The sequence below is a fragment of the Ixodes scapularis genome, unplaced genomic scaffold (genome assembly GCF_016920785.2).
Source record: "Ixodes scapularis isolate PalLabHiFi unplaced genomic scaffold, ASM1692078v2 PGA_scaffold6__148_contigs__length_123643588, whole genome shotgun sequence".
NCBI classification, from domain to species: Eukaryota; Metazoa; Arthropoda; class Arachnida; order Ixodida; family Ixodidae; genus Ixodes; species Ixodes scapularis.
Window position 1 is genome coordinate 86258081 of NW_024609881.1, and position 14520 is coordinate 86272600.

The 14520-nt window shown below is 42.9% G+C and overlaps 1 protein-coding gene across 1 annotated transcript; it reads left to right on the top strand.

Moving 5' to 3' along the window:
* The first annotated feature begins 9928 nt into the window (after positions 1–9928).
* LOC120843797 (Golgi-associated plant pathogenesis-related protein 1-like) lies at positions 9929–14213 on the top strand. Its single transcript, XM_040215231.1, has 3 exons — positions 9929–9994; positions 12374–12522; positions 13991–14213. The coding sequence occupies exons 1-3, from the start codon at positions 9929–9931 to the stop codon at positions 14211–14213; spliced, it is 438 nt and encodes a 145-aa protein (XP_040071165.1).
* Positions 14214–14520: the final 307 nt, after the last annotated feature.

Sequence of the window (14520 nt, forward strand, 5' to 3'; positions counted from 1 at the left end):
ACGCGAAGGCTAGTTTCAAGTGGACATTCGTAGCCTCATCGGGTCGCGAGGAAGATAAAGGGACGAGGGGCGGAGACCTTTGCGAACGGTCAACACCTCCTCCCAAGTCGTATTGCAGACGCGATGCATAAACAACGTCACCCTGATCGAGCAGTTAAAATCCACTCTAATCTTGGCACACTGTGGTGCTCACAGACGGCAAGGGTTTCGAGAGAGAGTGGGAACTTTGCTCTTACGTGTTGGCGACATTATCAGATACTCAACTATGAGAATGCATTTTACTTCGCTTTTTCGCATTGGACAGCGAGCGTACCGCGCCACGTCCTTCCCAATCTTCGTGGTCACCCAGTGTGCGTGAAAGCACACGCGCAATGTGTTATGGCCAAGCTGTCGCGAAGTCGCGCTGCACTGAGGAAGCGGGGTGCTGCAGGAGCTCCGATTAAACGGAGTGGCCAAGAACGCAGAGACCGCTGTCTCCTCTGTCTCGAAAGATTTCCAGGATGGGAGATGGCGGTGAACTTTCTTCTCCATTCAAGAGAAAAAACTTTGAGGATGCGCGCCGCCAGCATTACGAACTACGCAAAACCTGTCGGCACCAAGGCCATTGGATTTCCGCGGAGTAAGATATATTCCGCGGTAAAGTCCTAAAGTATTTGTTTTATCAAGGCAAACCGGCGAGCGCGGAAGGCGCAAGAGCCAAACGAATACTTCGTAGCTTCTTCTCATTCTTAATGCCCGTGCATACAGCAAGCGCGGACGATAGCAGCGCCGCAGCAAGGGAACACTCCCGCTTCGGCTTGGTGAGAGGTGGGCTCTGAACTTTAAAAAAAAATACTGTATATGGCGCTATAAACTATCAGCCGCTTTGTACACGATATTTAAAATAAAATTACTACTATTTATCATGGTTCTAAATTATGCAATTAGATTGCATGATTACTTGAATCGTTACTAGAAAAAGCAACCATTACGTTTCGGATTACTTCAAATGTAACAAACTTTATATCTTTTGGTAATCAGGTCCGTTGAACACTTAAAAACAAGGATACAAAAGGAAGGACTCGACACAACACTGGCTAACAACTGACTTTTACTTTTTCCTCTTTCCTCAGTTGGTACATACTAACAGTATGTAGTACCAACTCGCTCAATTAAAAACCGTAATTCAGTCATATCTTTATGCGGTCTCAAAACGGGCTTTTCGCATTGTGCACTATTATATTGGATTCAACGGATTATCAGCTACTCATCTTCTGAATCTGCCAGTTTTGGTAGGCCGTCCTCGTGTCGGATACTTGGTTAGAGAATTCATTGCTAATCTCGGCGACAACTTTTCTTGGCAATGCAGAGGAAATTGACGATAGCCCACGCACACACAGCCTTATCCAGCGCTCAAAATTGGATAGAAAACACGTGCTTGTACCCTCCACTGCATTGCCAAGAAAAGTTGTCGCCGAGTATAGGAAGGTTGTGAATAAAAAGGGTTTAATTAGGAAGGAGATACTAAAATAGTGACGGTTACAAACAATCTGATTTTTTTTCAAAAGTAACCAGATTTCTCTACTCATTACTACCTAATAGAGACAATAAGATGATTATAAATGTATTCTAAAAAGTAATCGATCGAATGTAATATTTTATATAACTAACGAGTATCGTAAAGGTCTGACTATACAGTAGCAACCTGATTGACAGGCAGTGCTATTGATTACCTGAGGAACACACCCTCCAAGTACAATGACTTTTGTTTTGCTTCCTGTTGTTGTCATTACACAGTATACTGGTGCGCAGGTAAGGTGCGTATAGACCTTTCTAAAGAAAAAGGGCTCCTGGCCGGCTCTATTTTCAGTGTTCGCGTCTATGGCGAGTGAGTTTTTTTCAATTTCCGAAGCGACAAACACGCGCGTGCTGGGCTGAGGACTTGTAAATCTTGGAATGGTGGCACCAGGCCTGTTTGCTTTCAGTGGCGATATGGAATGCCAGTGAAGGGAGTATGATTCGTGCGGGCGCGCCACTTTCTTTGTTGGTTAAGTTTCATCGGTGTTTGTTTTTCTGCTTTGTAGTATGATACCTCCAAAGACAGCCGAAACAAATAGGAATATGACCGTCTGAGAACCCTCAAAATATAGAACATACGATTAAAAAATATATGCGACGGAAAGCAGAAACTTCGTAACTTCTGTACGTAGCCACTCCGGTAATTCTGTATACATTTTTCGCAACGTCGACACCACGACCTCCCAGGCGCAACGAAGGCTAACTACTCTGTGGGCCTGTTCCGACCTCTGGTATATCGCCGACACAAGGGCGAGGCGCGTCGAAAATCTTCGGTCACAAGACTGCTCTTCATGGTCAAAAGCAGCCAAAAATAGCTGGAGGCAGGTTAAGGGGTATAGGGAGCCTAAAGAACCACCTCAAAGTCATTTTTATGATAATACTCTCAATTTAATGGGCTTAAGTGTTTATTTTTAGAGCTAATCTCGCGATTGAAGTAATGGCTGAAAACGTGAGAGCCACTCAAGTACTGAATGCGTAGATGTCTATTTAAAAGTAAAATAGCCGAAAAATAAGTGTATTTAAAAGTCAAAAGCCAAATCAAAAGCAGATACCTCGAGCAGTGCACAAGGTGTCTGCAATTACGGAAGACCGGATCATAAGAAAGAGGAATTATTTTTTTACTTAAATAGGGGTACAAGTATGTGAATGATGCTAGTTTGTACGACTAGAAAAGACCCTATTTTGATCCCAGAACGAAATATTTTGCGCAAGTTGCATGAAAGGACACCCAATGGATAGACTGCAAGTGATCTCACACTCCATTCACGAATATATCGTACGTCGTTTGTCATCAAAGGGTGCAAGGAAAAATCCATACAGGGATTAGTTCTAAATGCCTTTTTATGGCAGTTGGCGGTTGCACAGCATAACAAAGTATTCGAGCTATGGAATGCACAGATTTAAAACTGCCATGGAGCCCTCCAGCCTCCAGCCACGCTTGTTTGAGAACTCGCTTCTTTAAACTGAAACGTACTCTCCTATTATATGTGTGTGTAAATATGTGTCCATTTATCTGTATACTTGAGTGCATGTGTCTATGGGTATCTGTTTCGTACTCCTGCAATATTGCACGCTGCGCGTTGCAGGTCTAATTAAAAAATAAATATGTATGCTAGATTCCACAATTTTAATATAGTTATTGAAAACGCAATGAAACTGTTAGCAACGAGCTACGTACGCTCACCGGTAACCCAAGGCATTGTGCTTAAACCTACTGCAGACAACGAAATAAAAACTGCACAAAAAAGAGACCAAGGCCAAGTAAAAAAAAAAACATTGAGCACCGGCTTAAAACTGAAATGTATTGAGAAAACACAAAAACCCGCAAGAACACGAAGAAACTGCTACAACAATGTTTCGAACAAATCTCTTCACACAGACCACGATATTATATCTCACTTTCATACAGCGCAATTTGTGGAGAACTGATGCACGTGCCCTCCTCGCTTCGTTCCACATATGTCTCGTAAATGTCTGTTGTCATTTGGTTGCCATGCAGCGTCAAAACCTCCTTGTCACCAGAACTGCGGAACACAGCCCACCGTAAAAACGTTTCCGTTACAATGACGGGAAATGTTTTGGGAGCTCTAATGACAAGCTGATTCCGTCAAGATGACGGCAGGCCGTCATTTTAAAATTATGGCGTTTTGTGTCACTTTGACACCCCACAACTAAGCCTTCAATTCTACATTGTATCGTAATTTCAGTATACGGTCCGCCTTTATTTTGACGTCTTAATTGGCAATCTGAAATATAATTGAGCAGTCAAATTAACATTCTAACGTTATTTCATTACACAATTATGTCGCATTTGGACGTTTTCTTGTCAATCTGAAATACAATTTCGTCAGTAATTTCACTATACTCCGCGCTAAATTTAGCGTAAATATTTTCCCGCTAAATAAAATTTCTCCGCTAATTACAGCGGAAAAGTTTTTCCAGCAAATTTCGCGAGAAAATTTTTTTCGCTAAATTTAGCGGGGAACGTTTTCACTAAATCTTGCGGGGAAAGATTTCCGCTAAATTTTGCGGGCAAATCTACCCATAATCCAAAGCGCGGTGACGGTTATCACACGTGGTCTAACCAAGTACCTATCCTAATCAGGCAATATGTGCTTAGCAGTCTATGAAGTAAAGTATAAAAAAAGGTTCGCAGGATAGTCAATTGAACTTTTTCAAAATTCCGCGCCATAGCATGTCCGCCATTGCTTGCTCACATTCACTGAGCACGTTTTGGACACAAGGATTGCGTCAGCGTTCGGCGTGAACTCGGCTCAGCTCTTATTAGAACCGAGTATGACGTCAGCGCTCGGCGAAGACTAGGATTCAATCACGCGCTTCGTGAGCAAGCAATGGTGGCAGCCAATGTTTCTCCATAGACTTTTGAAAAGTGTCCACTGCTCACCTTGCCAGACGGTGCCTCGGGACCCTGGCGACATCTGTGCTAAGTACGGACCTTTTGGACTGTTCATCAGATTAGTCAATGGTAACTGTGATATAACCAAGCATCTTGTGTTATCTCACACGCTTCCCAGGTGCGTGAGCCGACTTGCATACCACAAGCACAAGGACACTTTCCGCTATAGAGCGCAGCTCTTAGGTGCCCGTTTCCAGGTTGAGCGCCGTCGACATCGGCGTCGGCGTCGGTGTAACCGCGCGTTGCATCAAGGGACTTTTCCCATAACGACGTCACACTTGACGTCATGCGTTAGGTCACGAGGGTAAAATTTTCCCGGTAAATATGGCGGAAAAACCTTTCGCTAAAATTGGCGGGAAAGTTCTCCGCTAAATTTAGCGGAACAACTTCCCCTATAAATTTACCGCAAATATTTCTTCGTTATAATTAGCGGGGAAATATGTGCCACGTGACCTCAACTGCAATTCAGTTAGCCCGCGAAATTAAGCAGGAAAATTTTCTCGAAATTTCCCCCTAACTTTAGCGGGAGAATGTTGGCAAACATCCAGCTAAATTTAGCGGCAATATTTTCTCGTTAAATTTAGCGGGGTACACGTAGCCTACTTTTACAACATTCGCCCAGAGGTCTGAGAATTAGGGTAGCAGCGGGGCAGTTGGTTACCCAAACTTGAGCTTCTTAAAAGCCAGCGTCCGCGGGTACAACAACCGCAAATTCTTCAGAATCGCGCTCCCAACGTAAAGCAAAACTGAGCACCGCACACACTGAACGTGGTAAAAGCTGAGGCATCCCGAAGCACCCGGACTATCTTCTTTCCATCATCCGCACTTGCAAAATATCGAGTCAGTTTACGCCTTCGTACCATCTGAGCAGCGTCATGAGCAGAAGTCGCTGGTCGAGAGGGTATCTGAAGGGCCTCGTGATGGCAGTCAGCGTTGGTACTGACACCGAACTGATAAAATGGAAGCAAATTGTGATGTTAATATATGCAATGCAAACCACTCGTCGAACAAAGTCGCACTTGCAAACTATTGAGTTAGTTTATGCCTCCGTACCATCTGAGCAGCATATTGAGCAGTAGTCGCTGGTCGAGAGGTTATCTGAAGGGCCTCGTGATGGCAGGCAGCATTGTTACTGGCACCGAACTGCAAGAATGGAACCAGATAGTGTTTATGTTAATACATGCAAAATCAAGGCACTCGTCGAACAAAGTCGCTGTTTCAAAATATTGGGTCAGTTTACTTCTCCGTACCTTCTGAGCAGCATCTTGTGGAGAAGTCGCTCGTCGAGAGGGTCCCTGAAGGGCCTCGTGATGGCAGGCAGCGTTGTTACTGCCACCGAACTGCTAAAATGGGAGAAAATTGTTTTGATGTTAATATATGCAAGCAAACCCATCAACGAACACAGTCGCTCGTGATGGAAGGCAGCGTTAAGACTGCCGTTAAACTGTTGGAACGGGAGCCCATAGTGCTTGCTAGCATCTGCAGAGCAAAAGGTTTATCCAACAAATCCAGGCTTACGAAGTGTCAAGCCCCTTTCTGTCAAAACAAATCAGTGATATAATATCAAATTATTTCTTGCTCACAACCTGAGGGTCGTTCGGGGACTGCCGTGTTACAACTGTCACCTGTCTGATGAGAAAATAGCATAGCGAGGCCGACTATTGAGGATAAAATTTAGCGACACAACATCTTTCTGGAGGCACCAGATTGCTGCAACTTTTCACTGTAAGAAGCTAGAACTTCTCACCGGCCGATGTTTAGGTGGTTTTCTGAAATTGCTTGGGGCTTGCTGTGCGGGAACACCATCGGGATCGAGTAGTGCCTGAGCTTCTTGCGGTCGAGAAAACCCCTTTCAAATTAACTAACTTCAAAAGGCACCTAGAAATTGGGCATGTTACAGACTTACAACGCTTTTTCAGAGCAACGTCAGTCTTTATACTCCCTTTCACGTTAGAATCGAGCGAAGTCAAAGCCATAAGGATAGCGAACCCAACGATTGGCACATTCCTGACTCCCACGCGAGCTCGTGCAGTGTGGGCGTTGTTTCACGCTCGCAAATAAAGTGCAGTGAAGTTGAGTATATAAACAGAATAAACTTACCTCACAGAGGCGAGTACTTGCAGGTCGGCTTCCAGTTAGCCCTCTTCATTCCGGCCTCCCAGATTTTGCTTCTCGGGCGGTTTTCTTTCCCTTGCGGGAATCGGTACATTTCAGAACCTTTTTTTGCGCTGTTCGAGCAGCGCACGGCAGTGCAGCACCCCATTTTCTTCAGACGTATCGTCTCACGTGCTGTACAACCACTTCCGTCCTTGTCTTTCCTCTAGGCTGGCTCTATCGAGAGTTTTACGCTACGTGTCTGCTACGGGCAGCGAACAGGCGCGAGACACGCAAGATCGGAACACAAGATCGGAGCGCGACGCGCCTAGTTGCCAGACTGCTCGGGTGTCATTGCCAGACTGGCGGCCGGATCAAGAGACGGCCGAACTCTCCCAGTAGAGAAGGCTCTGGTGTAACCGACGTGTTTTTGTGCTTTTCGTGTCCCCGACGTGTTTTCGTACTTTTCTTGTTGTCGACGTGTTTTCGCTCAAGGACCTTGAAGGTCGACTGAACGGTGAGTTATCGAGGGCTTTCGTCTTAATAGAGGTGTTGGTTCCCGTAAGAGACGCCCCGCGGTATTGTGAACTGTGCTATTACCGTGGTTGCGGCAGTTGCTTCAAGATCTTTAAGTTACCAACGCAGATATGAATTTGCGAGCCATTTGGGTGAGTGGCAATCGAAAAAAAAATAACAAGGAAAGAAAATTCGAAATGCCTGCATATTTATTTCGTTGATATTTTGATTCCTCTCGGTCAATTTTTACCTCACATCGACAGACGCGGACAGATTCTTTTGTTGGACCGTGGCTCATGCACGATGGAACGCTAGTCGCATGGTCGCATTATCCGAGAGTTCAAGAAGTTTCCAGACGTCGGCACTCTAGCAGACGGAGGAAGGCGAAAACGAATGCCGAAGAGCAGCTTTCATGTCCGCGTCTTTTGGGCATTGCAGACTAGGGCTGGCGGTCGTGGCTGCAAGCATACGGAGATTGTCTCGCGTATGCTTGCACGACTAGCAAGCGGTGTCAGAGTCCAGGCTAGATGCACCGGATGTCGCGAAAGGGAGACACTAGGCTTCCGAGCGTGTTCGGCCTAGCAGCCAAGACAATTCAATAGTAAGGGGCGGGGCCACTGATCTGTGGGCGGGGCTTAGAGCGGGCCCGGAGCTCCAGCTAAATTGCGCCAAACAGTGCAAATACTGCTCAAAAGAATATTTAATTAGTGGAAAAATTTTACATAAAAAACATGTCCCATACAGGCTCTTTAAGAAAACACTTTTGTTTTTATTTCAGTGTCCTTTTAAGACTATTCAATACTAAGGGGCGGGGCCACTGATCTGTGGGCGGGGCTTAGAGCGGGCCCGGACCTCCAGCTAAATTGCGCTAAACAGTGCAAATATTGCTCAAAAGAATATTTATTTAGTGGAAAATTTTACATAAAAAGCATGTCCCATACAGGCTCTTTAAGAAAACACTTTTTTTTTCATTGAAGTGTCCTTTTTAGTGCTGTGCAAAAAGAATGAAGTAAATGCTGTCACGTCAAACAAAGCTTACATCTCCTTCAAAAAGAGGTGCGAGTTGCGATGCGCCCGTCCGGTTTCACTTTCGACATCGACCGCGCAAAGATGACAGATTTCGTCAACGCCTTCCTGCCGTCGTCTAATCCCCTTTTTCGTTTCCCCGGAGATGAGGGATTTCAACATCTGAGCTCTTGACGAGAGCCAATAGAGCGCCTGGGTGGCTTTCATGACCCACGTGATGAACAGACTCTAAGCCGCTCTATGAGAACGCAAGTATAAAAAAAATCCCCACCCCCTTCGAAAAAATATTGCAAAAGCAGAAAAACTAGAGAAAAACCTCCACTTCCGGTACAGAAGAGGCGGTGACTGTGCAAACATTGTCCTGTTTCAACATCCCTCCATAAAACAGTCATCAGAAACTACGACAAAGGAGGAACACCAAAGTAATCTTTTGACAGTCGGAAAACGGTCCGAGAAATGACAGCATAGGTCCGTGACAGCGTCGACTCCGCACGCCACCTTATGCACCTTATGCAGTGCTTTGTAACAACGTACAAAGTGCCGAAACATTCGGTAGTAAAATCGTTAGCATTGTTTGCTGCGTTTGATTGCTGACCTGGTTCACATTGATAAAAAGACTATACGACAATTTTTACATGATCAAGTGATCATTCGCAAAGTCTGCGCTGATATCTGGTGCCCAAAAACCTCAATCAGGAGGATGAAAATAGCCGGAAAGACAATTGCGCTGACTTTACGAAATGACGATTAAATGAACTTGAGTTGCTGGAAAAGCTAATCAGATGTAATCAAACATAGATGCAGATGCCAATTCCCCCGCAACAGAAAATAAAAAGGGCAATAAACAAACTGTAAAACAAGGTGAAAAAGAAACACATAGGTATGCTGAAAGGGTTGTCAGATGGTGACGTGCAGCACTGTTTCACCAATACATAATGCGTGTGCTAGTATGGGAGCGGGAAAGGGTGATGTTGAAGATGTAACTATTGAGTCATAAAATTGCACGCATAATTTACATTTTTTGCCACCAGTATTTTAATTAAATAGCATCACCCAGAAAATAAGAACTGTCACTGAAAAAGCTGTGCAGTGTTAGTTTCACCTTAAAATTAAACTCTGCATCCCCAGACGCTTGCTCCCCGCTCAAGTGTCGCTCTAGCGGTCCGCACTAGGTGCCAAAGCTTCCGAACTAACCGTTATTTATTTCAGAAATCACAAGATAATGTTAAACACTTTTATTTTATAAAATTATGGTCGAGGAAGAAACAAACGGCGTTAACTACCGCAAACAGACTTGATTTTCCCATTTAAATTTTCAGAGAGTCATTTTAAACTTTTGAATTAGATAACGGCTGGGCCTGAAGGTTTGACATCCGGACCGAACCATTAGCACTACAATTTGGCTGAGACTGAGCTTGCGCCAATGCCTAGATCAATATTGCGTAAAAAATAAGAAAGATTTAGTTTTTGTGCGGTCATTTTGGACAGCAATATTATTTAAAGCCAGCATTTCGCTCGAGTAATATATATCGCATTATTACAACCCGATATGCTTTGTTGCACACAATTTGTCGCAACCAATTCTTTTCAATAAACGCTATAAAACTGAGGTATCATTCAAGAGGCGTTATTTAGAAATTAGAAGGCAGACCTGTTATCTTGCTCGAGATTGGACGGGGTTTAGTCCCGCTAGATATTTTTTACATGTATGATTACAATATCGTCAGCCCAGATCCGGTATGCACACACCGCGCAATCGAAAAATCAAGATTGAAGCTCCGATCTTCTTTGCAGGCTGACCCTGAGTTCTGGGAATACATGCTGAAGTGGCATAACTACTATAGAAAACAACGCGGGACGCCACCTCTCCGCTATAATTACAACGTAAATATATTTATAGCATTTTGTTTGTTGTTTCCAATAATTCACTATGCTGTTCACGTCGGAAATTGCTCTACCAACTCGTACGTCATATGAAATGCATTGTTCCTTTATTACTACAACCACAGCATCATCTTTGTCAATCAGAGTTGTCGAATATGAGAGCTTACTCACTAAACTATATTTAACTAGACCACTCTAAAAGTTCACCGGACATGTATGTCTCCAAAACGTACAAATATGGTATCGTAGTGCAATATAGGCAAAATGCTTGGACAATTATAAACAGGATGGTAAACTCGAGACTGCTAGTAAAAGGAAAACGCAAAGAAAGACACAATAAAGTGATGTAACGTCTGCAGTTGGGGGACGAGTGTAACCAATTTCTGCACTTTTAGGTTCTTTTTTTATTTTTTAAGGAACATTTCAGATGGTTACAAGGTTGCGGATCCGGGTAGGCAGTTCCGAAGTGTTAGCACTGTGTATGTATGTATCTTTGGGCCATGTGAATTGTTAGAGTAAGGCAGTTTTAGCATTTGTTTGGTTCTTTCTCGGAGGTTAATTTTGTTTGTGTGTGTTCAGTTGTAAACCCCTTGTGTTTTAGGACGGAAAGGTGGTAGTTCTTCTGAACTGTGACCTTTTGTGTAAATTTTTTTGTATGCGTGTTGCCAACGTAAAGGGAGATAGAGGGCAGTACGTTGCATCGAAAACTTTCAGCGAAAGGCTCATGCAGTCCTTTATTAGTTCAAATACAATTTGCGTGACATGGTACAACTTTTTCGGCTAAAACTCTCAATCTATATTTTTAATGAGATAAGAAGAGAGTAATCTGCATTTTTTTGACACATACCTCTCTACACACACACAATACAATCTCCGACATGGCACATATAGGACTCCTTTGCTGAGGACAATTTACGGTACCCATCAATTGGCATATATAACACCAGATATCATAAAGAAGCGTCGAAACATTCATGAAATATTCCGAAACTCTGTGTCTACCCAAATGTATGTAGATATAATCAAAACGTATCTTCTATTACGTGTCACGAACAAAATATTTAGACATATATTGTAATACCTTTTACCACTTTTTTGTATGCCTTTTAAAATTCAGTTGTTTATAAGCGCCTTCTCCATGCTATATATTTAACTACCGCAACTACGTTGTTGCTACTGTAAACAAAATATGTATCATCTTTTTTCCTATCCACTATTTAATGTTTGCCATTAGTGCTTTCTTGCGTTGTGTTGAGCACTGTCAAGCGGTAACGAGGCCACGTCAGCAGAACATATCAGACCTTTGCTTTGTTATGGGAGACTATAAAATCTGAATAAACACACAAACAAGCAAACAAACAAAACAAACGAACGTTTTTCTCCGTTCTTGTTAAAAACTGTGTGCGCTTGTGTTTTGTGTTTTTCTAACCCTTTTGTGTTATTTTGTACATTTGTTGTTGGGTGTTTTGCTTCTGGTGTTTGTAGAGGAGGCATTGGAGACATAGTATGCAGCGCGTGCATGAGATATACTTTGAAGCTGGTGTAGAGGTTGCCTTTTTTCTGTCTTCCTTTGGGTTTTCGTTTTCCTAACCCAGTCTGATGTTTACCATGATGCTCAACTTGCATTAGCTCGCCTGCAGTCTCACTATTTTTAGTCAACTATGTGTCCAAAAATAAAACACTTCCTTTAGAAATAGCACTCATGCTACAACAATCAGGTGGCCTAGAACACGTAAAACGTCACACTCAACACAACACCAGAAACCTCTCTATTTGGCAGAGTTTTTTTGCTGACATAAAATTCCCTGAGCTCGTCACTTGAAGTACGTGATTCACTGTTGTGACGCAGACGCGCGAAAATCTTTAAAAGTGGAGATGTCACCGAAAGGCGCAAATTAAAGTCATCGTCGCACTAAATGATACAGCAAATGACTTACGAGATTCAGGCAGAAATTAAATCAACTTTAATCTTCACTCTAAAAAACTGGAGTGGCTTCTTTCCACAAAGCGCTTGGAAGAGTCAATCGCTTCAACCTACGGAGGCAGTTTAGCGAATTTTTAGGAATAACTAAAGCTGTCTGCACACAGGCAATGTAAACGAGGTTTCACCGTGCCCACAGCATGAGTGGAGACAGGCCTAGACGTATGTTCAGAGTTCAAGTCGCCGAGCACTCTCCACTGATTGAAGCGATCAGCTGACTCGACTGCTACGCGCGAAAGTAAACGCTTCATATTTCTTGGAGTGTTACAATGTCCAAGATAGTAATAAGTTCATAAACGTGTTTATCGTTATGCTGAAAACTGGGGCTATCTATGAGAACCTCAGCTGCTACGAAACACTTTAAGTGCATTTTTCAATACTCTTTCCTCTTGACGCAGTTACAGGCATGGGCGCAGCAGTGGGCGGAAAGGCTTGCCCTAACTGATGTTATTGAGCATCAACCACCACAACCGGACCCTTACAATAGAATGGGCAAAAAAATCTACTGGAAGACACTAACTGAGCCCAATTTTGTACCTTCAGGTCAGTAATATAGCACTTCCTTTTTCTGCAGGTTTTCTATGTCAAGATTTGTTCAATGTCTGTTTGCCTGAGCTCATAAAGAAACGTCGTAAACTTACAGCAGACCGTTTCGTAAGGAAACTAAGCGTCTAAAAAAACGTCGGCTTTCATTCTGAGAATTCCAGAAGAATTCTGTTGTAGCTATTTTTTTCCTCAGATGCGACTATGTTGCTTTGTTTGCCTAACTAGAGGTGATGAATTAGTAGACGTTGTAGACAAAGAACTTCTTATATTTCAGTACCTTATATACGCCAAAATAAGCCCAGAAAAAATCTGTTGTGACTGATATCCAATGTCTGCTGTATGCCATACCATACTCGGTCCAAGCGTGGCCGACACTACAGCAGAATGTAGCCAATCAAGCAGCTCAATAAGTGCGTCGTCATGGCCCTCGTCGTCTTTGTGCGTGTGCTAACAGCAGCTGAAACACTTCACGCCCATAAAAAAAATGGAGGATCATGGATCAACCCTTGTGCGTGAATAGTTGAGTTGGGGAGAGCTACGGCATGAAGACGGACGGGCGCCGTGACGAGGCACTTTCAACGTCCCTTGTTTGGCTTCATGGGATTGTAGCGTCGTCCACTCAGCTAGATCCAGGTGTGAAACTGTATGTGTCGTGTTAATATGCAGATATATTCGTCTTGTTCGGATAATGAGCACTATATCAAATATCGTAAAGCAATCAAGATACAAATGACAAATTTTCACAATTGAGTCTTATTGCTGCACTGAAAGCCTATAATCTTGTCTACCAAGAACGATGTCTTCCTATAGTGGTATTTAAAGATGACGCAGTATATCAGTTTGACACATAAGCACTCAAGCGCAATATGAATGGCATATTACGGCCTCATACTTCTATATCCATGGGATGATTTTGCACTAAAAATACTGGGCAATTTTACTTTCATGATACGTCGCATAAGCTCACAATGTAGGAAATACATGCCTGTAAGGTAAAATATTCTACTGCTTTAGTACGGCAGTCTCAGTGAGTTGAGCTATCAGCTAAATATAATATCAAATCATTCAATGAAACATCAAATAAACTCTCCCGGGTTTATGTAACAGCAATAACGCTCGGCCGATGGCAAAACTTTGTTTTGCAATCGGCCGAGCGTTATAAATTTGGTTGATTTTTTTCGTGTTTATTATTATAATTGATATATCCATCTTTTTTAAAAATTAGTTGAGTTCTACAAAAGCTCGTGGTATGTTCACTATTTTAATTTATTCATTCCATGTTCAGGCTTCTAAATTTTGTCTTAATTAAATAGCTAGACGAACTTCATGCTTTCCTGATTTGTAACTTATAAAGCATTGCGCTTACCTAAGAGGTTTCACCAGAGATCAGTTCCGTAAATAAGATCTCAAATTTCCAAAGAGCTGCGTGACGGCTACATCTTAAGGACATGTTTCTTCGTTCTTTTCAGAAAAGGAGTTACTACGCTCTGGTTCCACGAAATACATCAATATAATTATAACAACCCGCGGTACAACTCAAAAACATCCCATTTCACACAGATGGTGTGGAAAGCAACCATATATGTTGGATGTGGTTATGCCCGGTCATATCATTCAAAGACGACATACGTTGTCTGCAACTACTGGCCTCAAGGAAACACCCACGGAGAATTTGCTGAGGATGTTCGTTAATAAAATCAGTAAAGGATACGGCACTGCTTTTAACTAAGGGCTCATATTGTGAAGATTATTTTTTACATGAATTTGAGGGCAAACTTGGCGATTCTCCCGCCAAACTCGTCTCAGTAATTCCAGAGTACCTTCGTAAATTTTCTGTGTAACTCTCTATGTTAAGGAGTGGCAGTCAAAATGCTGCCTCTGTAACGACTGTAACTTCTTCCGACTATCATTAATGCCGAACGAATGAGGCTCTGCCATATAGCAGTATCTAAGACACACGTGGTGTCATTGGCTGTGCTTCGATTTAACTTTTAACGTA